A 22,836-nucleotide genomic window follows, 5' to 3' on the forward strand; every position below is an offset into this window, starting at 1 on the left:
TCTGAGACCCTCCCCAGGCCTGGTTACCTTCTTGCTGTTAGAAAACAAAAACTTGCTCACAGAAGCAAAGCCGGATCCTGTGCTCAAGGTGAGCATTGGGAGAGGCCTCGGGTGTCTGGGGCAGGGAGTTCCCGCAGACCTCACTTTCATCCCTCCCCTAAGAGGCACCTTCTCCATGGGGGGGTCACTGGCCTGCACCACACCGACAAGTGACCCCAGCAGTCTGGTGCTAGGCTGGAACCAGGACCTTTCCTAAGCTCCCGCGGTACACGGAGCGCACACTCGGGCTCTGAGCGAGCCTAGGCAGGACAGAGCCACACCAGGATGGAGGGAAGGGAACCGCGTGCCGGGTGAGGGGGGCTGGCCGAGGCCCTCCTAGAGGCACTGGCTCCACAGCTGTCCCGAGGCGGGGCACGCTTTCCTCTGTGGTCACACAGGCTGGCCAGCACTAAACAAAACAACGTCTCGCTCCTCAGCGCTTCTGGTCGCCGAGTGCCTGGGACGGAGGGCAGTTTTCCGGTTTGCACCGTCCCTTCCGCGTCCTCCTGCCTCCGTGTTAGGAAAGGAAGCAGGCCTTGCCCCCATCCGGTATCTTAGCGCTGTGTTGCTCGAGGAAGTAGCTCCCTCTACGGCGCCAAGCAAGGGGACAGTTCCAGTGTTGCTGTCAACAGTGCTGAAATAAGTCACATCAGTGACTAGGTAACAAACTGTTTGCAAGTTGGGGGAAATCTAATGGTTTGCTTCCCATAAAATCGAAGGAGGACGGCAGTGGGCTGTCCGCTGAGGGCACTGAGAGTGATTTCGTCAATAAGGTCATTGTGGTTTTATTCAGCACTAACTCGGAAGGAATTTGAAGAATTGTGTGACATTTCTATATGCAGCTGTTTCTATTCCCGTCTATTTATTAATGTGAGCAAGGGTTTTTAGTGTTTACACCTGAAAAATAGAGTTAGAATTGGTGCAAAACTTACTTTCATTCCTTCGAGAAATAATATTCATTCATCTCATTAAGAGGTGCCTTTCCAACAAATCTTTACTTTTTATGTTAAATGATAATTTTTCTAAATGCTTTATTTACCTTGTATTGTTTACATTGTCTGATCCATTATGCGTTGATCAAACCAGAAGAAACTGTTTTTAAACACTTTGCGTTTAGGAACCAACTGCTGCACAGTGAGCGAGGGAGCTCACTAGAGACATGGAAGCACAGATCATGTTAGGGTGAAATTCTGCAGGGAAGTAGAATGGAAATAGGAGTAAAACGTCCACTTGTTAAAGAAGAACTCCTTCATGTGTTCCTTTAGGTACTGTGTGGCGAAGGGTGTCAAATCACTGCGGCAATGCCGGCACTGCTGGAGACAGCAACTGCAGTTTTATTTTTACGTGTCAGTATTTAGACTATGCTGGAAATATATTATTTACAACTGTTTAATGAAGAAAATGCTTGGTGTCAGTTTTTAAGTGAGTGGGGAATGCTGTCTTAGTCCCTTTGGGCTGCTGTAACCAAGTTCCGCAGCCGGGGAGGCTTGCAAACAACAGAAATGTATTTCCCCCAGTTCTGGAGGCCGGAAGTCTGAGATCAAGGCACCAGCGGATTCCATGGCTGGCGAGGGGGCCCTGCTTCCCGGTTCATAGGTGGTGCCTTCTCGCTGTGTCCTCACGTGGCGAAAGGGATGAGGGAGCTGCCTTGTGCCTCTTTGATAAGGACACTGATCCCAAACGTGAGGGCTCCACCCTCGTGACCTGATCACCCCCAAAGGCCCCACCTCCTCATACCATCGCCTTGGGGATGAGGGTCTCCGCGTATAAATATGGGGGGTGCCCACATTCAGTCAGTAGCAAGTTCTTGGTTGGCCACGCTCTGTACGGAATCTTTTAAAAACGATCCAGCCTGGTTGGAAACTGCTGGCAGAGCGCGGGCTTCAGGTGGACCCCCCCACCCCTGATTTGCGTCTCAGCTCCGACTCGACTAGATGTGCCTGGCGGGTGACTCAGCTCCCTGGGGGGCAGGTGCTCGTGTGTAAGATGGCGATAGCCCCACGAGAGCAGCGCTGTTGGCAGGTTGGTGATACCGTCTGCAAGGAGATGGGAGCACCCGCGGTGGAGCCAGGCATAGCTTGAGTAACTCGCCCAGGTGGTGTGGCCAGAAAGTGGATTTGAATCCCGGCTCCCCCGCTCTGTCACCTGGGGCAGGCTGCTTGACCTCTCTGTGCCTCCGCTCCCCTCCCTGTGAAATGGGTTGGTGATGCCCCCCGGGTTGTTGGGAGGGTTAGGGAGAGCCTGGGCCGTGCGTGGGCGGCTGCTTGCGCACCGGCTGTTCCTGAAGCCCGGCTGCAGCGCCCACAGGTGCCGGCTCCCCTCACTCCCCCACACCCGGAGCCCCTGCCCCCTTCTCAGGGGAACGGATGTCTTCCCATCTGCTGTGGCACGCCCCGCCCCTCCGGATCCTCCCCCAGGCTGCTGTCCTGCCCAGGAAATGCCACTGCCTTCACAGCAACCTGGGACTCCTGCCAGGGACTCAGGTCCCCCACGCAGAGGCTGTAAGGGAGTGTGCTAGAAACCAGCTTCATGACTCGGATGGAGTGACGTGAAGCAGAATTTTCCATGTCGCTTCTGGAACCCGCTCCTGGCCCAGGCCACGGGGGCTGTCCCCTTGCCCCTCTGGGGGCACAGTGCTGAGCTCTGCACTTCCCTGCACTGGGCCCGCAGGAGAGGTGGGAAGGTGCTGGGGGACGTCTGTGCCCTGAGGCCATGGCTCTGGGACAGCCACCCCACCCGAAACCCCTGCCCTCTGAGAGCCCCCTGCCCTCTCTGTCCTCAGGGTACCTGCCTTTATTCTTGTCTGATTTTAAATCAGTTTCCCTGATGTGACTGGGGAGACATGATAGGAGCCACTTCGTGCCCCATAGCATCTCGGTGGCATGTGGGAGCCCTGACCCCACTCATCCAGCGAACCTTCCTTAATCAAAACCCGGCGCTGCCCGCCCAGGCAGCCTCTTCCTGTGGGTGTGATGAGGAAGGCGGGGGAGGTGTTGAGGGAAGGAACTGCCTGTCTCTGGGCCTTTCTCAGCGTGTCACAGGTGTGAAGCATCTCCAAGCCATCACTCCAGTAGCTGCCCCTGGTCCTTTGCAGTAGATCTTGCTGGGAGCAGGTCCCTTGAACCTTGGCAGGTGGGAAGAGCGTCCTCTGGGCCAGAGCCACGCCATCCCCAAGGCCAGCTGTCCACCCAGCTAAATCTTGGGGGCACCTGTGCGCGTTGAGGGGGAAGCGCAGAGCAGAAAGCAAGCTGGGAGGGACAGTGTGGAGCCCAGAGAGGGTGCCGCACTCGCCTGGCAGCAGGGTCGGAGGTGGTCTGGGCGGCGCTTGGCAGGAATTTATTTAGGAATTATTCATCAAACACCGACTGTGCAGGCCCAGGAGGTGGCACTGAACAGAGCCCCACCCCTGAGGAACCCCCATCTGCAGGGGGACACAGACAGGGAGGGACGTTGGTGGGTCTGTATGTGAGGGACGCTGCCCGGGATGCTCTCAGCACCTCGCAGGGGCACCTGACTGCATCTCGTGGGGGAACGGAAGGCTTCTCGGAGGAGGTGATGCTCAGGGGTCAAGTTGACCCCAAAGTGTGGGTAGAAGTTTGCTTGGTAAAGGGTGAGGGCAAAGGTGAGGCGGTCACCATGGAGCATTTGGCGGGGCTCGTGCTGTTCCAGAAGGTGGAGGCTGGGACCCAAAGCCCAAGGTACCGCGGGCAGAGACGAGGTGGAAGGTGTGCAGGGAAGGGGTCGTGCAGGCCCTGCTGGGCAGACAGCGGGAGCATGTCCTGGGCAGAGGGAATGTCTTGGGCAAATGCACAGGCTGTGAGGGCATGTGGCACATTGGAGGAGCCGCAGAGGACAGCCAGCCCACAACAGTGGCCAGCCACATGTGGAGCAGCGACACCGGTGGGCAGCTGTGGAGCCAGAGGGCCTGCAGGGAGCTTCCGTCTCAGTCCTGTAGGTGAGTGGGAGCCACGGGGGGACGTAGGCAGAGGAGGGCTGTGATCAGATGGGTTTGACAAGGCCACCCCGTGACAGAGCTGGGAGGATGGATCCCATGCGGGGGGTCCTGAGTCAAGGCAGTGGCTGAGGGCTGGGGACGCTTTGGTGGCAGATGTGGGGAGAGGGCTCTCCCACCCCGATGGCTGGGCGGGGCCGAGAATCTGCCTTTCTAGCCTGCTCCCAAGCAGGCGGGAGCTGCTGGTCAGAGGACTGCACCCACGGCGTAGGTGACAGGCAGTGAGTGTGGAAATGCGAGGGGGAGGTGACGGGTCCACAGGAAGTCACCTTCCCAGCTGCATCTGGCAACGGCTCTGCCTGTTCCTCTGTGTCGCCCCGAGCTGCTTGGCGGCTGTGCGACTGCGACCTTGAGCTCTCATGTCTGATTTCCCTTCCAGGGGGCACTTCCCTGAGCTTCCTGGTGTTGGTGACCGGCTGCACATCAGTGGGCAGGATTCCAGATGCCGAAATCTACAAGATCACCGCCACCGACTTTTACCCGCTTCAGGAGGAGGCCAAGGAGGAGGACCGCCTCGCAGCCTTGAGGAAAATCCTCAGCTCCGGGCTGTTCTATTTCTCGTGGCCCAACGACGGATCCCGCTTCGACCTGACCGTGCGGACGCAGAAGCAGGGCGATGCCAGCTCCGAGTGGGGCAGCTCCTTCTTCTGGTAAGGGCAGGTCCCATGGAGGGCGGGCTCTGGTTGGCTCCTCGGTCCCTTGTCCCCGCGTCATGGGTCACCTCTGGAGAGCAGTGGTCTATGCCTGCGGGCTCAGCACAGTGAGGAGAAAATGGCCCCAGACTCCTCACCCCGTGGGCTCAGGGGTGTGTTCAGAGTGGTCCGACGCAGACTGAGGGAAGAAAGGTAGCTCCGTGAGGGGAGCGCATAGAGCAGCACCTGCCGAGTGCATCCCGGCGCCGGAGGCTCAGCGCTCCCGCCTGGACCAGCCCTTCTGGGTCCTCAGCGATCCCGGTTACCCTCCGTGTGCAGCTGTTACCCCCGACATTTGTACGCACCTGCGTTCCAGTCATTGTCTTCCTTGGGGAATAACTCGTATCATCCTCATGACCTATGAGGAAGGGTCTGTTACCCCATTTCACAGAGAGGGAGACTGAGGCACGAACAAGCGAGGGAATTTCACCAAACTCTACACACCTAGTAAGTGGCAGAGCCAGGATTTGAACCCAGGCATTCTGGCTCCAAATCCCAAACTGGTAATCATAAGCTGAACCAGCTCCATCAACAGGGAAACTGAGTCAGCTTGCCCAAGGCAACTCGTAGTAACAGGCTAAGGCAAGCCCTGAAGCCCGGGCAAAGGTGGCCGAATTTCTGCATGTTGGGGATCACCTGCCACTCCTTCACTCCGAGTAAGGACAGAGCTAAGCATTATTTACTGGCCTTTCTGGGCCCTGGGGTCAGGACCGCCAAGTCCTGTGAGCGGGTGGTGGTGATTCCAGACAGCGGTGCGCTGGCCTGGTCGTCAGCATCGCCGCCCCCTCAGATGCTCGCTGGGGCCTGCGTGGCTGGGCAGAAGCAAAAAGGATGCAAATCTTGCTCAAGGTGTGCAAATCGCTCACATGATGCGATGGTTTAGAATGCCAGGGTCTGCCTTTGGGCCACATCAGTTGTCCCAGCCCTGGGATGGGACTGGCGAGGCTGATTTCTGAACTTTATTTGCGTCTTCCTCCCCGTGCCCACACAGAGGCTGTCACAGGCTTCCGACGGGCGGCAAGTGTTCTGTTCTTGCTGCTTCCAGGCCCCGGCAGGGAATGCTGCTTGGAGAGAGGGACCCGCCCACGTCCCCACGAGCACCCCGGTGCCCTCACCCCCATCCTCTCTGGTTCCCTGATGTTGAGCTCGAGGGTCAGTAATGTGCTCAGACTCTGCAGCCCATGTGACTCTCCTGCCCATCTTGTTAAAATGCAGATTCTGATACAGCGGGCTGGGCTGGGCCCGAGGTCCCGCATTTCTACCAAGCGGCTGGCGCTGCTGGCCCATTTTAGACCAGACTGTCGGGTGAGCGGAGGCAGTAGCCATCGGTGGTGTGACATTCCTTGGAAACTGTAGGAGATCCCTGGGGTGTCTGGATTCCCCAGCACCTTTGTAACCGCTCTTCCCTCACGCCAGCTCGGTGACGGGTGACGTGAGGGACGCCAACAGTGAGGCAAAGAGGAGGACGTTGGCAGCTGAGAGGGACTTGGGGAAGGGGCCTGTGCTGTCCCTTTCCGAAGTGGACACCGGACTACGCCTTGCCTTGGAGAGGAGGAAGCAACTTCAGCGGGTGCCAGGCTGCTCGGCTGCGCTGTGCGCCCGGGCGTGGTGTTGGGCTCAGGGTGGAACCCGCAGACCTGACCACAGCTGAGTCACCCCGGGCAGAGCGGCCACAGGCTGGACCGCCTCAGCCCGCTGTGCTGTGGCCCAGCGTTTGGGGTCTGCAGACCCACAGCAGGAGCCAGGTGGGGTCAGCACTGACCGGGGCCAGTAAATTGTGGGGAGTGAAAGGGTGAAGTCGCGGCATCCCAGGCTGGTTACTGATCACACTGAAAACTGCTTCCCGGCACAGATAAGTCCTGGAGGAAACTCAGAGCTCTGTTTTCCTTCATGGACTTGGGGATCTTCCTCCTAGAACAGGAGCCATCTTCCCCCCAGAGGGTCAGGCACAAGTCACTGGAAACAGGGCTTATCTGAGGGTTGTCCATTTGGCAAAAGATGTCGGCTCCTGACGACAGCTGCCGTAGCTGTGGGGCTGGCAGACTCTGGGATGTTCTGGAGGCTTTGCCTAGATGCCACGTGCAGATGCGACATATGTGTTTCTAGAGCTGGTGTAGCTGAGTTTCTCAGATTCAGAAGAGGGACATGTGTTCGTGAGATGGTGCTTTGTGAGCACTGTCCTTCCCGCGGGGCGGTGCCTGGGCTGCACGCATGAGCTCAGACGAGCCGTGCCCACAGCTGGGGGGCCGGCCTGTGAGCAGGGAGCTTGGAGAAGCCCCTGCCTGTCACTGCTCACAGCATGGACTGCCAGCAGTGAGAAAATGTCTTTGAGGAAGGCTCAAGGGCAGGAACCGGGTTGCCTTTTTTAAACAAGTAGGGCATCTCGATCTAGATTTACTCGGTACCCTGCAAGAGCGAGTCTCCTGGCGACGGTTCCTGCCTCCCTGGGGGAGTGGGTTACAGGCCTCAGAATGGCACCGCTCAGGTCCCCTGGGAGCCGGGGAGGCCGAGCGAGTCGGGGGTGGGAGGATGACGTGGCGGGTCGTGGGCGCGGATGGGAACATAGGGCCTTCAGCAAGGGGAGCTCGGGCTGAAAGCACAGGCTCCGAGCCCCACGCTGCCACGCCTGGCTTTGTGAGCAGTTTCTTCACCTCTCTGTGCCTCACTCTCTTTATCTGTAAAATGGGGTCACTGATAATACCTTTCACAAGGGTCATTTCAAAGGTGACGTGAGCTAATCCATCCCAAAACACTTGGGACGGTGCCCTGGGTGGCTGTTGCCCGGTTGGTGTCATCGCGGACTCCAGAACCAGAACAGTCCGCCGGGTGTGGGAGGGGGTGCCGGAGCTCTGCTCAAGTTGTATTCTTATCTCATCCTTCTTTATTTATTTTGGATTGCTTCGTAATGCTCTCATCGTGTGTGTGTGTGCGTGTGTGTGTATTTATGTAATTTAAATAAGTGTGCTGTATTTAATTTGATTATTTTTATCATTTGTCTCATTTATCATGATCATTGCTTAATCATAAAACATGATTAAGTGTTTTACTGATGGGCTTATGAAAAAATATGCGGAGGCCACGGAGGCTGAATACAGACTCCTTTGTAATTTCCTGGAAGGTGCGTGTCGGGCTTCCATTTGCCGAGAGTGACAGCCTGCTGGTAGCTTTGGGAAAAGACTCCTTGTCCCTTCCTCCTGTACATGTCACAGCGGCCCTGCAGTTTGTGCTGCTCTCTGAAGCACATGCACTTCCCAGTCTGTGCACGCTGCATGCGGCCTCCTTCGGGGAAGAGCGTGCACTTGCCCCATTCTGACCCAGAACGCCAGCCCCTTGCGTGCCTCCCTAGCGCTTGCTTTGGGTGCAGCGTTTGCCGGAGGATGTACGGTGACCTGAATCGGTGTACGCCTCATTTTGCAGGAACCAGCTGTTGCACGTGCCCTTGAGGCAGCACCAGGTGAGCTGCTGTGACTGGCTGCTGAAGGTCATCTGCGGGGTGGTGGCCATCCGCACCGTGTATGCCTCGCACAAGCAGGCCAAGGCCTGCCTCATCTCTCGCATCAGCTGCGAGCGCGCCGGCGCCCGCTTCCACACCCGCGGTGTGAACGACGATGGCCACGTGTCCAACTTCGTGGAGACAGAGCAGGTCAGTGCCCGGCCCGTCCATGGACCCAGTGGGTCAGAGTAGCTGCAGCCCATACACACGTGTTTTCCATTTGGGGCAGAAGAGGCCCCGATGCATTTGTGGTGGTTTCTGCTTGTGACTCCTTCCTGTGAGTAGAGAGCACGTGTAAGTGGAGCTCTGCGTGGAAACGTGGCCTCTGGTCTGCGTGGTGCATCTTTTTTGATTCGCGTCTCATGCTGGGGAAATGTTGCTTACCCGACGTATTTTTAGCTAAAAGGAATTGGGAATTTTTGCCGTGGTCATGAGGGTGGCAGTTATTCTGAGAGCAGCTGGCAGATGAACCAATAGGGTTTGAAAATCTTTTTAGGACAAAAATAAGTCGATCAGTACAATGGAAGGATGAGAGAAGAAACCTTACTTTTTATCCTAAATCAACTCAAGTTCCATCTTCGAAGTATTAGCACCTGCGAGTTGTGAAATTTGCATGTTAAGCAGCAGTTGCTGACACTCCCCTAGAATACAACCATCTGCTTAATTTTTCGTTGATTTTTTTTCTAAATTCTGTTCTCATTCCCAGAGATGCTGTCTTACAACTGTTTTTTTTTTTTTTATTTTTTGCTCTAACTTGCAATCTTCAGGATAATGTCACCGTCTAGAATAATAGGTGGAATAGACCATAAAAAAGGACAGCCCCATGAAGGCACAGGTGCAACATTGCTGCCCACGGCCAGCTCCAGCCCCCTGTGTTACCTGTGCAGGTGCGGCCTGGTATCCCTCCTTCTGCCGTGAGAGGGCTTCCTCATGAGGATGTTGGCCGCTTTAATCCAGTGCAGTTTTGCACGCCTGCCTCCACCTGTGGCAGCTCCTGCCTGCTGGGGTTTCCAGAGGGGTGTGTGTGCAAAGACGAGGAGGCCCCCGTTGGAGTCCTGCACACAGTAGGAGGGGCACTGGGACAGGAGCCCTGAGATGAGCAGCTGGTACAATTACTTGCTGCCTGTAACTCTGGCCACAGTGTTCACACTCCTGGGTATTGACAAGGTTGTTAAATAAATATCCAGTTAAAAACTAGATAGCGGAAGAGGCTGTGTGGCCCCCAGGTGGAGGCCGATTCCTCTCTTCCTGCTCCGTCCGCAGGGAGGTCCTTCCCTTCGCTCTCACACCCCGCTTCATTGCCGCTTTCCCATCCTCGTTTTTATCCCTAGGTTGTTATCCTGAGACTCTGCTTTGCTCAGCAAATCTCTCTAATTTGTCACCTGCATGGGCTGGGTGCTGGGCTGGGTACAGGGGGCCGGAGGTGTAGAGCATGTTGGTATGAATCAGAGTGCCAGAGACCCTGGGATTGGAGATGGAACCAGAGTCAAGGCCCCCATCGGGCCCTGCAATGAGGCCTGGGCCTCCCTCTCCATCCAGCCCCTGGCAGGCAGCCCCTGGTCTGGTCCTGGGGTTCATGGGCCCCAGACTTTTGGATTTCAACTAGTACAAAAAAATTGGTGTCTCATCTACTGTGTCATATTGAGTAGGTCATTGGGGAAACAACTGTCCCCCACCATCACCTCCCCTAAAAGGGCATTGTAACACTGAAAATGAAAAGGGGCTGCCGTGATACGGTACCCAAATGGGTGGCTTCAGACCACAGGCGTTTGTTCTCTCACAGTTCTGGAGGCTGGAAGTCTGAAATCGAGGTGTCACCAGGCCCACAGTCTCTGCTAAGCCTCTAGGGCAGGGTCCTTCCTCACTTCTCCCTGGTCTTGGTGGCCCCAGGCGTAACTAGGTTTGTGACAGCATCGCTCCAATCTGTGTCTGTCTGCACGTGGCCACCTCTCCCTGGACCAAGGGCCCACCTGACCCTCATGTGACCTCCCCTTAACTAATTATGTCTGCAAGGACCCTGTTTCCACACATGGTCACATTCTAAAGTACTGAGGGTTAGGACTTCAATGTATCCTTTTGGAAGGGACACAACTGAGCCCGTAACGAGGCCATCCCCCCGTTAGAGGGCTGTGCTCTGTGTGCAGTGCACTCAGCTTTGGGAAAACCCTCCACGATTGTTGCTTTGTTCACTTTCTGCAGACTCGCAAGCATTCCCAGGGACGGGGTGGAGGATTTGGCTCTGAGATTTCACACTGTGCTCCCAGTTTACTCATTAGGGCCTCACGTCGCCTCAGTCTCCCCCCATCCGGGTGGCCCGCAAGGCCTTAGAGAGATGGACAGCCTGCCCTTCCGCTCCTGGGCTTCAGCCTGACGCTGTTTAAATTGCAACCCACCTTCCTTCTCAGGGTCGGGGAGGGATTTCTTGGGCCCCGTAGCCTTTTTGGTCCTCCCAGCATGTGTTTTTCATCCCGTTTTCCTCCCCTGGGCTCTGGGCCCTGGGCCAGGCAGTGCTGCTCCCTGTCAAGTCCCTACCGGACCTCGCTCCCAGGGACACCACCGTCTGCCGCCCGCCCAGAGAGGCAGGCAGCCACAGCTGCCACCCCCCACCCCAAGGAGTGTAACTTAACCCATGGTGATTTCATTTCCACTGGACACATAGGACACGAGGGATGTGGCCGGGCACCCAGAGCAGGGCCTTTCAGGCTGCTGCTGATGGGCGGTGGAAGCCCAGGCTGGGCCAGGCCGGCAGAGCCCCTAGATGGCCTGACCACTCTACAGGAGGGGAGGTGACACTTCAGAGTCCCACTGTGGGCCTGCCAGCTGCCAGGCTCTGCTCCCCGGTGGGTAGGGGATGCAGGGGATGCCTCAGGAACGAGGTGGCAGGGTGGCCTGGCAGGCAGCTTTGCCCTTCTAGAGGGAGATGGATGCCCAGCAGGGCGCGGGCAGGAGAGGCATGTGCTGGAGGCCGGCCCAGGCAAGGTGGGGCCGTGGAGCGAGGAGACAGAGGAGCGGGGGACAGCAGTGGAGGCTTTGCTTCCAAGGAAAGGCTGTGGCCCAGGCACTCCCACGCACACGGGCCGGGTGTGGTCCTGACAGTGGTCAGTGTCCCCAAAGAACAGTATGGCTCCAGGAGGAGCAGAGATGGCTGAAAGGAAGCGAATGTCCCCAAAAGAAAGGGAAACTCATTGCCTCCCTCCTACATAGCAAGAGAGCCACTTGCTCTATGTCTCTGGAGTCACTCGATGTTTTTGTTTGTGGCACTTTATAGCAACAGAGGTGCTTAGGTTGGTCTGAGTTGTTTTTTTTTTTTTTTTTTTTTAAACACAAAAACGTTCAAGTGCAACATACACTTCCCATGTTCCTGCTGAGGGCAGCCCTCCTCCCTCCCTGGCCCTGCTTCTGATGATGCTGTTGCAGCCGAGGCAGCCAGGGAAGGCTGGTCTGCACAGCACTCGTGGGGGAAACCTGTCTTGTGACCCGCTGAAGGTTGCCCATTTAGGACCTGGGTGATCTGGTAGAATTCGGGATAAGTCACTCGCGGGAGCCTGGCTCGTCCTACTCCCTTGAGTTTGCAGAGCCACAATTGTAGGGCCTCCAATATGTGTCCCTGGCTTTGCTTATGGCGAAATAGCAGGTTGTGCACCGCTTCCCAAGACCCTGAAGTGGTTCCATAGACAGAGCGTGTTCCGACCTGACATTTGAGGAAGTGACATGCTTTGAATCTTGGTCGCCACACCCCAGGGTGCAGGCAGCAGCTTCAGGAAGTGGTGTTGAGCCCGCAGCAGGAGGAGGGGCGTGCTCGGAGGCAGCTGGCCTGGTGCTGCCTGGGATTGCTGGCCTGGGCCCTGCTGCGGGAGGGAGACCCCTCAGACCTGTCCACTTGCCGTGTGGAAGCGGAGGGCTGCTAAACGCACGCAGGAGCTGCACTGCCTGTGCAGCCATCATCTGGCACACAAATGATGGTACCAAACCAGGAACAGACTGGCTGCCTGTGGTGGGGAGCACTCGGCGGGCTGCTGACTTCCCGGGAATGATCCTCAGGGAGCCAGGGAAGGGAGGACCTGCAGCACCCCTGCTATGGCCTGGTTTAGCACCTTTTACTGATCGATTGATTGATTGATTGACTGAGACAGAGTCTGACTCTGTTACCTGGGCTAGAGTGCCGTGGCATCAGCCTAGCTCACAGCAACCTCAAACTCCTGAGCTCAAGCAATCCTCCTGCCTCAGCCTCCCGAGTAGCTGGGACTACAGGCATGCGCCACCATGCCCAGCTAGTTTTTCTATTTTTAGTAGAGACGGGTGTCTCGCTCTTGCTCAGGCTGGTCTTGAATGGCTGACTTCAAGCGATCCTTCTGCCTCAGCCTCCCAGAGTGCTAGGATTACAGGCGTGAGCCACCACGCTTGGCCTGGCATCTTTTATTTAGTAAGAGGAATAAATCTTCCTTCTTCAGGGAAGGCTGTGTGTGTGCATGTGTACACTTGTATGTGCATGTATGTTTTGTGTGTGCTGTGTGCATGTGTATGTTGTGCATGTATGTGTGTGTCAGGTACATCGTGCATTTGTGTGGTGTGTCATAAGTGCATTGCATTTGTCGTGTGTATTGTGTGTCGTGTGTGTATGTTTACAGTGTGCATTTGAGTTGTATGCACACGTGTGTGTTGTGTGCGTGAGTGTGTATATGTGGATGGCATCTCAGTCTCCTTGGGAGGAAGCCTGAGTCTTTCAGCTCTGGTGAGTCGTACCTTGCCCTGCAGTGGTGACTCACCAGGCAGGAAAGCAAGACCAAAAACTCCCCTCAGTCTATCAAAAAAACAAGGATCCAAGGTAAATATTTGGCTATTGAAGATAAAGCCACTGACTACTCCAGGGAGGTCAGGATGACTGAGTATGACCCCCAGGAACTGCAGACTTGGAAAGAGTCGGTTTGCAAACACTGCCTCCAGAAGTAGAAGTGCAGCAAGAGCCTGTCAGCTAAGAGCGTATACACATAAGCGCGAGTTTTCTGGCCTCATCCCTCTCTTTTCGTGGTGGCTGTTGGTTTCTGCTCCCACCCTCTGTGAAAGTGCGGCTCAGGGTCTCCTTTCCCTGCCCCACTGGGGGTTTGGGCCCCAGCCTGGCCTCACCGCTGCATCACTTGGGGCTCCCTGTTTTCTTTCCGGGCCCTGCGGCTCTCCCTGGCTCCCTCCCGCTTCTCGTCTCTTCCTTCCTGGATTCCCCCTTCCCACCCCCAAGCCCCACCTGCCCCCAGAAGGTGGCTGTGCCCGTGCTCACAGGGGGCACATTCCTGCGGCAAGAGAAGATAGCTCTGTGCCCTGAGTGCCCACCCGTGCTGGCGTCCCGCTCTCATCACCCTCGCAGCATGTCCCCTCTCTGGGCACCACATGACATTAACTCTTTTTAGGGAGAGGGAAACAGAGGCTGCAGGTGGTTAAATAATGTACCCAGGGCCACCCTGTGGGCCATAGTGGCTGTCAGGTGCGGCCTGGGCTTATCCAAGAGCCCACGTTCTTTCCACCCTGCATCCTGCCTGCCCACCAGGACCCCAGATGCCCTCTGTTAAAATGACTTCTGTGAGGTGAGACGCTGCACGTTCCACTGGCGTTCCACTGTGTTCTTTCCCCCGGCATGGAAATGCAGCACTGGCGTTTGACAGCGGGTTATGCCCGTCGCCCTGGGAACAGAGAAGGTGGTCCTGCTGGTAGCGTGGGACACAGACTTAGGATGGGAAGGAGCGACTCCACTTTGGAGCATCCCTTCTTGCCCCGGTGGTGGGGTGGTCTGGAGCACGGCCTGCCTGCGGGGTTTGCAGAAGCTGCTTCTGTGCAAATCTCAGTGCAAGGGGGGCCTGGTCTGATGCTGCAAGTGGCCTATCCGCACGCGGTAACCAGAGTGAGGATGAAGTCCTTAGCTTTAATCAGCCCCTGGGCTTTGTTAAGAGTTGGCTTTGTGTAAAAATGCTGGCTGATTTGGTTTCTTTCCCAGGAATCTGGGCTGGTGTAGGCCACACGTGCTGGTCAGTTGTATGCACTTAATTTCATGGTGGCCAACTATGCCTGCAGTCATTTAAACACCCTGCTTATTTTATTCTGCTTTCATCAGTAGAACAGTGGAGGGTAATGAATTTTCTGGTACCCAATACCTGGAAACAGCAAGTTCTCAACCCAGTGCGTTTTTCCTTAGGAGATTAGAGGATAGAATTCCAGCTCAGCAATATGGATACCAGGCTCATGGATTCCCGTGGCTCCCCTGGCTCACGTAATTCCTGTGGTTCTAATTTTCAAGTCCTCCACTTCGGAATTACTAATGCATGTGTGATCTGAGCGTGATCCCGCCTGCGTGGAAAGCTACCCGGTAAGGGAGCAGGCTGCTGAGAAGCTGAAAGGCCACGCCGCAGCTGCCCCGCCAGGCCAGGCTAGAGTTGCGCAGATAAAGCTGAGATCTGATAACCACCTCGCCCTGCTGGTGCTGGGGATGGCACTTGCTGTCCTTTTAAGACCCCCTTGCGCTCCCGGACCAGCGGAGGCCTGCAGGCACACTCCGAAATAACTGCGTACTTGGGTCAGGGAGGAGATACATTTTTAAAGTGTGTCATCTGTTTCTCTGCAGGTGCTGCCACACTGGCAGCTTGTGGAAACTGTGGTGCGTGTTGACTGAGTGGCCTGTTTAAGAACACAGTGGGGCGGCGCCAGGGCCAAGTACAAGTTCAAGTTGAGTCTTGACCTGTGTTGTCAAGTTCAAGACTGACTAGTGTCGTCAGCTAGGTCTTTTGGCGACAGCTTGCTCGTTTTATTTCATTCCTCCCATTTGCAGTAGCTCTCTGCTGCTTAGCCAGCTGACAAGGTGCAAGCAGAGGGCTGAGAAAGGCCCCGCTTCGATCCCAGAGCGCTCTGGCCCCCTGCCTGAAGCGGGTTGGGGGCGTTGCTGGGCTCTGCAGGGAGGCGGGCGAGCTGGTGCCAGGAGTGTGAACTCCCGCTCACCCGGGGAGGCCGCAGGCCTGGAGGGGCTCAGGCCCCCCGCAGACCCCTCCTCAGAGGCTGGTGAGCTGCCAGCGTGCCCGCCCGCCGCCAGCCCGTGGTCAGGGAGCAGCGCCAGCCGCGGCGGAGGAGCAGAGGGCACCGAAGTCCAGTCTGCCCTTCGTTCTGCCCGGTGTCGGGTCGCAGGCGGCGGATCCCGTTACCAGCCCAGGACATCCGGTTTCATTGAGGAATATCTTTCCCCTTCTGTTCCCTTGTGCTGCAGACGATCTACATGGATGATGGAGTGTCGTCTTTTGTCCAGATCAGAGGCTCCGTTCCGCTGTTTTGGGAGCAGCCAGGGCTTCAGGTAGGTAAATAAAAAAAGGGAAATGTCCCCTGTGTTACTGTTCACCCTGCCCTTCTCTTCAACAGCTGGGGTTTGTTTCTTTTGACATGTTCTTTCTGTGGTGTAGTTGCTGGTCTTTTTCCTCAGCGCATTTGGACTAAGCTGAGCCGTCTGTGTGTGTGTGTGTGTGTGTGTGCGCGCGCGCACGCGTGCATGTATGTACAGAAAACACGCACCCCGGTCTGTGGCTTGTTGCTCGGCTGGCCTGTGGCATGCTCGCCACACACTGAGGCATGGCGTCTGCTGAGTGAGTGACCCACACTGTGTGCCTGGGTAGAGTGACTGCAAGTTGGACCCTAAGTTCCAGGTACGGGGGACATTTTTGAGAGCTGCTCTAGAAAGGCTCCGGGCCCTCCGTGGCTGTGTAGTCAGTCTGTCATCAGTTCTGCTTGTCGTGGAGCCCCGTGAGGACTGCACGGCTTTCCTGTGGTTTCTAAAAATATCCCTTGCCGGCCACAAAAGGCTCTGGCCAGTGCCAGGGGGATTTGGCTTTCCGTCTCCTGGGCAGAACGCAGGGTGGGAAGGCGTCCCCAGAACACATCTACCATCAGTGAGGTGACCCGCGGCCTCCCCCAGTGGGTTCTCCAGCGAGGTGGGCTACGGGCCGAGCGGATGGACATCCCGCCACGCTGATCCCGCGTCCTCTTCCCTGTCCTGAGGGAACGTGGGTGCGTCCATAAAGCCTCCAGGCTGGGGCCTTTGTCGTCTTCGGCTCTTCTCACCGAGGTCTCTCGTGTGACTGCAGGGGGGTTGCCAGCCAGTGGCTGAAGGGGCCCAGGGCACCATCTGCCAGGTTCCTCGGGGTGTTTGGCGCGGCTGGGCTCCAAGCGCCCAGGCCTAGGTCCAGCTCCTTAGCAGAGCCCTCGACCTGTCCCAGGCCAGCAGTGGGTGAGGTGCCCCCATGGCCACGGGCGTGCCACGCTGACACATTGGTGGCACAGCGGGTCAGCTCGTGGAGTGAGATGGATGAATTGGCCTCTGGTGAAAAGAGAGGGCTTTAGTCACATTCAGTCTTTCCTCTAGAAAGGGACAGCCAAGATGCAGGAGATGGCAGGTGGCATCAAGAGAGCATTCCTGGGGACAGTTCTGACATGGAAATTCCTCTGGAGCAATGGTGCCCAAGCAAGGTGTTTTTGAAAAACAGCTTTACTGAGACATAACCTGCATACCATAAGCTTCACCCATTGAAAGCATACAGCTCAGTGGCTTTTAGTGCATTTGAGTCGTGTAACCATCTCCGTAATCTAATTTCGAGCATTTTCCTCACTGCAGAAAAGCCTGGCCCATTAGCAGTCACTCCATTTTCTCCGGACTTCCCCTCGGGCCGAAGCGACGTTAATCTACTTTCTGTCTCTACAGGTTTCCCTTTAGGGACGTTCCAAAAGGGGTTTTGAAACTTGACTTTCTTTAAGTTCAGAAGTTTCCAAAGGAAACTTCTTGAGCTCTGTATTTAAGAGAATGAAAAAATTGGTCATATGAGTTTAGTACACAAAGGAAACAGGGAGACCTCGTTATGTTTCACGTACAGTTTGTAAGAAATCCAAAACTTGAGGGGATGGTCGTGATAGATTCTAGAATTTGGGAAAGACCCTTTGAAGGTTGTCCACTCTACTCCCTGCCTTAGTTCCGGGGTCCTTCCAGCCGCTGCGACTGGGGACGGCTCTGTCGGTGAGTTTCTCCTTGGATTGTGCCGCGGGCCTATCTGACCCTGGGGAGCGTCCCAGGGCCGCGGGAGTGGGTCTGGTCCTCCTCCCACGTGACTCACCCTCAGACCTCAGAGGAGGAGCCTCCTGGTTCCCCACCCCATCTGCCTTCCCTAAGGCCTTCGATGCCTTTGAACGCCTTCGTCCTATCTCTAGACTCTCAGTGTTTTCATCCCCCTTGTCTAAATAACCGTGCTTGTTTGTCATCCCGTCTTCCATTTAATTTTGGTGTCCAGCTTGACCTTTGCGATGCTCCGGACGCAACCTAACCTGCCGTGGAATGACCGTGCCTCGATCTAACACGGACAGGGGCAGTGGGCCTTGGTCAGCGTTTGGGCGGCCGCGTCACCCTCTGAGCTTCCGAACGCCTGTGCTTCACCAAAGCCTCCACGGTGTCTTCGGAGCAAGTTTCACAAGGCTTTAGTGTTTGTTAATCTTATTAAGGATTTGCTAACCTTTGGGCCTAATACCCGTGTTTATCTGTCATCAAAGAGAGATTAAGCCGTCTTCAGAGGGGACCGGGAGGGCAGCTGTAAGCGGTGGTGGTCTCGGGTCACACAGCTGGAACTGTCAGTATCGAGCCTGAGGGTCAGTTCTGCTCGTTTTACTCCATTTTGACCTTTTCCCCTAGAGGAAAAGGACAAAAGTTTGGGGGTGGATAGCTTACATATTACGTTGCAGAGTTAGTTGTTCCTTCTTAGGGGCTGCCCAGGGAACCACGACCCTTTCAGGGGTGGGAGCAGGCAGGGAGGACCTTGGGGGAGGATTTGTCTGCGTGTTTTCACAGGAACGGCACCCTCAGTACGTCTGACTCCATTTCTGGCAACCGTATCCCTTTAACAATTTCATTTTTCCCATGTAAATGGGTTGTGTAGTTTACAAATAGCCACGTTGAAATTTTACCCTTAAAATGACTTGCATCCTTGGTACAGCTAGTTATAGAGCCTATTTATGATCCTGTGTCATTGGTTGAAGACTGTGCTCCCCTCGTCACCGTAGAATCTTCCTCCCTTAACATGCATGTGCAGACGTGTGTTTCACACGGGCGAGTTGAGTCTGTGTTTTGCAGTTTCATGTCACAGAACCAACTGGAGGAGGGCACACGGCTCTGGGAAAGTCGTAAGAGCAGAAGGGGGAGCTCCCATACGTCCTTCACCCACGTTCACGACATTGTAATCTTGTGTCGCACACGTACACGTCATTATTTATCTTCCGAACTGCTGGGCAGTAGGTGGCACACGTCGCGTCCCTTCACCTGCGTGCAGAACACACTGTCGTACGTCAGCCCGGTGCAGGTGTGCGCTCGGGAGCGTCACGCTGACGCGGTGCTTTAGTCTGCCGCCCACATTCCAGACGGGTCAGTCGTCTCAGCAATAGCCTTTGTAGCATCCCTGTCACCCAGTGTCACATCTGCATTTAGTTGTCACGGCTCTGGTTTCCTTTAGTCTCGATCTGCTCCTCAGCCTTTCTGTCCTTCGTGGCATTGGCATTTTTGGAGAATGCAGCCTCATTTTTCTTTAAATTGAGAGTCCCCCCTTTGGGGTTTCCTGGTGTTTCACTGTGATCGGATTCAGGGTATGGATCCCTGGGCAGAATGGTACCTAAATGACGCCATGTCCTTCTCAGGCACCCCTTCTGGAGGCACAGGGTGTCTGTCTGCCTCTCGTTATTGATGCTAATTTTGGTCGCCCAGTCAAGGTGCTATTCACGTTATCCACTTACACTTAATGTGGTTTCCCTTTCAGCTAATGAGCAATCTGTGGGAGACACTTCCAGCCGTGCTAGTGTCTTGCTTCTCATCAAACTTCCTCTTAAGATTTGTCATCAATGGATGACTTTTGCTGAGCCATTCTTTACTATGACAGTTGTAAAATGATGATTTTCTACTTCCTCCTCCACATTATCAGTTGGTATTCTAATATAAGGAAGAGCCCTCCCTTCTTCCCCACTCATCCACCCACACACCCACCTACCTACCTGCCCAACTCATGCACCCACCCAGCCACCCATCTATCATCCATCCACCCAAACAACCATTCTGTCTGTCCACTCATCCGTCCATCCAGTCATCCATTCTATCCATCCATCCATCCAACTATAGTATAGACTTGTGGATTCCTATTTTATTCATCAGGTTATAATCCATTCTTGTTCTTATTATAGTTTGATGCTCAAATTGTCCCCGATTTGGCCAGTGAAAGCCCCTACAAGCTGACTTCAGTGACTAAATTGAGTATTAAATAGCTCTAAGTAGTAAGGCAAATTAGATGATCAGGATATCTCAGATTTGGGGGAAAAATTGAAGTCCCTGAAGGAGTAGAGGAGGCTGGGAAGCAGTTTCTGTCTCTCTAATTGGCTTGACCTCTGCTGTGGGAGAGTCTGGGGATCTGACATCTGCCTCATGGTCCCGCCCTGGGACTTCTCTTCTGTCTGTGGAAGGATTCCAGCTGACATGGTCCTGCTGCAGTCAGGACTGGGCAGAGCTTAGGGCACCGTTAGCAGAGTCCAGGGAGCCCAGCCTTCCTGAGCTGTGAAGGGGCCATGGAGGTCCTAGTGGCTGCCACAGTGGCCTGGCTGGCAGCGAGAAGGAGAACAAGAAAGCCATCACGTCCTCTGTCTGCATGGCAGGGAGACTCACCGTTGTCACCTCTCTTTGCTCTAGGTCGGCTCCCACCATCTGAGACTGCACAGAGGCCTGGAAGCCAGCGCCCCTGCTTTTGACAGGTAGGGATTGTCTGACACTGCCCGAGCCCTTCGTCCTTGTCCTTAGGAATCTTCCTCCCATCAGACAGTGGCGCAGGGGACAGGGTGTGGCAGGAAGGGGAAGGCCCCAAACCCCGAACCTCAGTCTGCCTTTTACGTTGGTCCTTTATGCAAGAAGGGAGTTTACAAAATGGAATTTTCACTCATTCTCAGGTTTCCTGAAGGTTAATTAATCAATGTTCAGGTAGCACTTTGCAATTATTTTATCTTACCAGTTTGTTCTTGTACTGAAACTTCATCCATTTGCCTTGATTAATAAGGGATAACCTAAATTATATTTATAGCTGTTTGTTTTTGTTTTGTAAAGGTTATATATTCCCAGGTTTTAAAAAGTATGGAAAGGTATAAAGTGAAAAATAAAAGCATCCTAACTCCAATTCCCACTCTTAGTGATTTTACTATTATTAGTTTTTTACATGTTATTCTAGAAAAACTTTTGGTACATACATATGTATTTTTTATTTTTTAAAACACAAATTGGATCATAACACACTGTTTCACAACTTGTTTAACATTGCTAAGCTGAACTATTTGTAATATGTACTTGAAATAGTTAATAGCTTCTTAAAATATTTGCTTTTTTAATCTGAATACTAATTTTTAAAATTATCTTAGTGAATATAATAAAAATTCTCAAAAGCAATTTTTTAGCCAGGCATGGCTAAAAGTTCCAGCTACTTGGGGCATTGCTTGAGGCCAGGACTTGGAGACCAGCCTGGGCAACATTGTAAGACCCTATCTCTAAAAAAAAAAAAAAAAAAGTAATTTTGAAAATGTTTTTTATCATTCCACTGAAGCTTTATTTGGACTTTAAATTTGCTTGCATATTCTTTTGTTGAACATAACACTGGTAATGTGAGCCCAGCTGTGACCTCCTAATTAGCATGTTACAAACAATGGGTTTTACTATAAAGAGATGTATAATCTAGTGATAAAAATGCTATTGCCTTTTTCCAGAACACTATTAGTATGTCCTAAGCATTGTACATATGTAGTTCTAAATGTTTTAGGGAATAGTAAATATATAGCTGAAAATGAAATTCTACCTGAAGCTGACCCAAAAGAAGAGAAAAGGGTTATGCCGGACTTGTTTCAGGAACCCTCATGTGTTTGTGAACTTTTTAAAAAAAATACACGTGTATAGTGTAAGCACACTTACAAGACCGAAGACTTTTTAGCATCCTGGCAATGCAAGGTGTGATGCACCTACCTGAGAGAACGAGAGCTTTGTCTTCCCACACGCACCCCAGGGGCTACCTTGCCCTTGGTCAGCGTCCCCAGATCGAGATGTAAACTTAGATCTCTTCTGCAGAGCCCAGAACAATTTGCTGGAACGTGTAAGTCCTCTCATGGCAGCTCCTGCTTGCGGCTTTGGCTTACGGGAAGTCTCCTCTTTATGCTGTTTGACCACAGCATTTGACTAGCATCGTGTGCCCACACGTCCCCTGCAGGAGCCGCCCGTTTTCATATTAAGTGCCGACTGTGCTAGATTTGAGAGTGGTATGTAGAAATGAGGCGGCACCTCTGTCTAGGGACGGGGCGCTGTGATGCCCCTGAGCGCAGCCAGGCGTCCCTGGGCTGGCACATGCTCTCTCTCTGCTTCCGAATCCTCCTATCTGGCCTTCGCCGCGCTCTCAAGTTCTTCCGGTTCTTGGATGGATTTGTCTAGAGTAAATTCCTTTCCTCCAAAAACTCCTTCCCACGGATAGTTTTTCTACCCAGAGGACGCTCAGTTTTCTTTGCTGGCGCTGCACAGGTGCCCTCGTTGGTGGAGGCTGTCTCTTGTCGTTCTTTCATCCGTGTCCGAGGGCTGTTTGGAGCAGGCCTTTGGCTGCAGCTGCTCGAGCAGGATCTCGCCATCTCAGCGTGGTGACGAGTTACCGTTCATGGGCGCTGCCTGAGTCTCCTTCACGGCACGGCGAAGCTGTTCTCCATCACCCTCGCGCTCGCCGGAGCTGCTGGGCCTAGAGCCTTGGTGTGCGCGTCAGCGTGTGTCTGGCTTTTATCCCTCCCGAAGGTCAGAAGGGGGCTTCCCGATGGAAGTCTACCTTCTCAGTGTCCTGAAAACCTCTGCAGTTTTCCAGGTGGCTTCCTAGAACAGTAACAGGCGGGCGGAGGGATGAACAAAAGGCCTAAACGCACAGCGCCACCCAGGCCAGCGGCACGTCTGTGCGGCACTGACCTTGGTGTGGGTGCCAGGACCTCCCTTATGCCCTGGACGGCAAAAGGAGTGTTTTAGTTTATCAATAACACGTCTGTTATCATATTTTTGCATTAAAAGGAAAGAAATATCAGCTCCCGTGCGCTGAGCACTGTCATTGTCACCTTGGCTTGCCTCTTTCAGTCCTCGGGGCCATTCCCTGCAGAAGGGGGAGCAGTCTCGCCACACAGATGAAGGAAGGAGCTCAGAGAGGATGAATAGTTGGATCAGGGGAGTTTGGGGTTGGTGACAGGATAAAGTAATAATGAGTCATATGGAGTGATAATGAGTAAATATAGAGTAAAAATGAGTAATATAGAGTAATACGGAGTAAATATCAGTTCTCTTCCAGCCCTGGGATTTGGAACCAGTTGAGAAGCAGGTGCAGCAACCAGACATGAGCAGACGTGGGCCTTGTTTCCGATAAGCCGCGCTGTGGCTTCATGCGTAATGAAACGCAGCCTTAGATGGAAAACTGGATCCGAGGTGGAGAGCTCTCCCACCAGTTTCTCTAGTTTTGAGAAAGAAGGGTGCCACGCGAGATAAGAGGTTAATTACGCAGACGTGCACG

General features: G+C 54.2%; 1 protein-coding gene across 2 annotated transcripts in view; it reads left to right on the forward strand.

Annotated features, from left to right (window-relative positions):
- Window positions 1-22,836, forward strand: part of SYNJ2 (synaptojanin 2) — an 89,346-nt gene that overhangs the window by 27,573 nt on the left and 38,937 nt on the right. The window contains exons 3-6 of one of the 2 annotated variants that reach the window (XM_012646848.1): window positions 4,431-4,701; window positions 8,161-8,386; window positions 15,477-15,560; window positions 19,965-20,026. In XM_012646848.1, the coding sequence (XP_012502302.1) occupies window positions 4,431-4,701; window positions 8,161-8,386; window positions 15,477-15,560; window positions 19,965-20,026 (643 nt within the window). The remainder of the gene's footprint in view (window positions 1-4,430; window positions 4,702-8,160; window positions 8,387-15,476; window positions 15,561-19,964; window positions 20,027-22,836) is intronic. The other variant, XM_012646849.1, reaches the window with a different exon arrangement.

This window comes from Propithecus coquereli, unplaced genomic scaffold (genome assembly GCF_000956105.1).
Source record: "Propithecus coquereli isolate 6110/MARCELLA unplaced genomic scaffold, Pcoq_1.0 Scaffold25, whole genome shotgun sequence".
NCBI classification, from domain to species: Eukaryota; Metazoa; Chordata; class Mammalia; order Primates; family Indriidae; genus Propithecus; species Propithecus coquereli.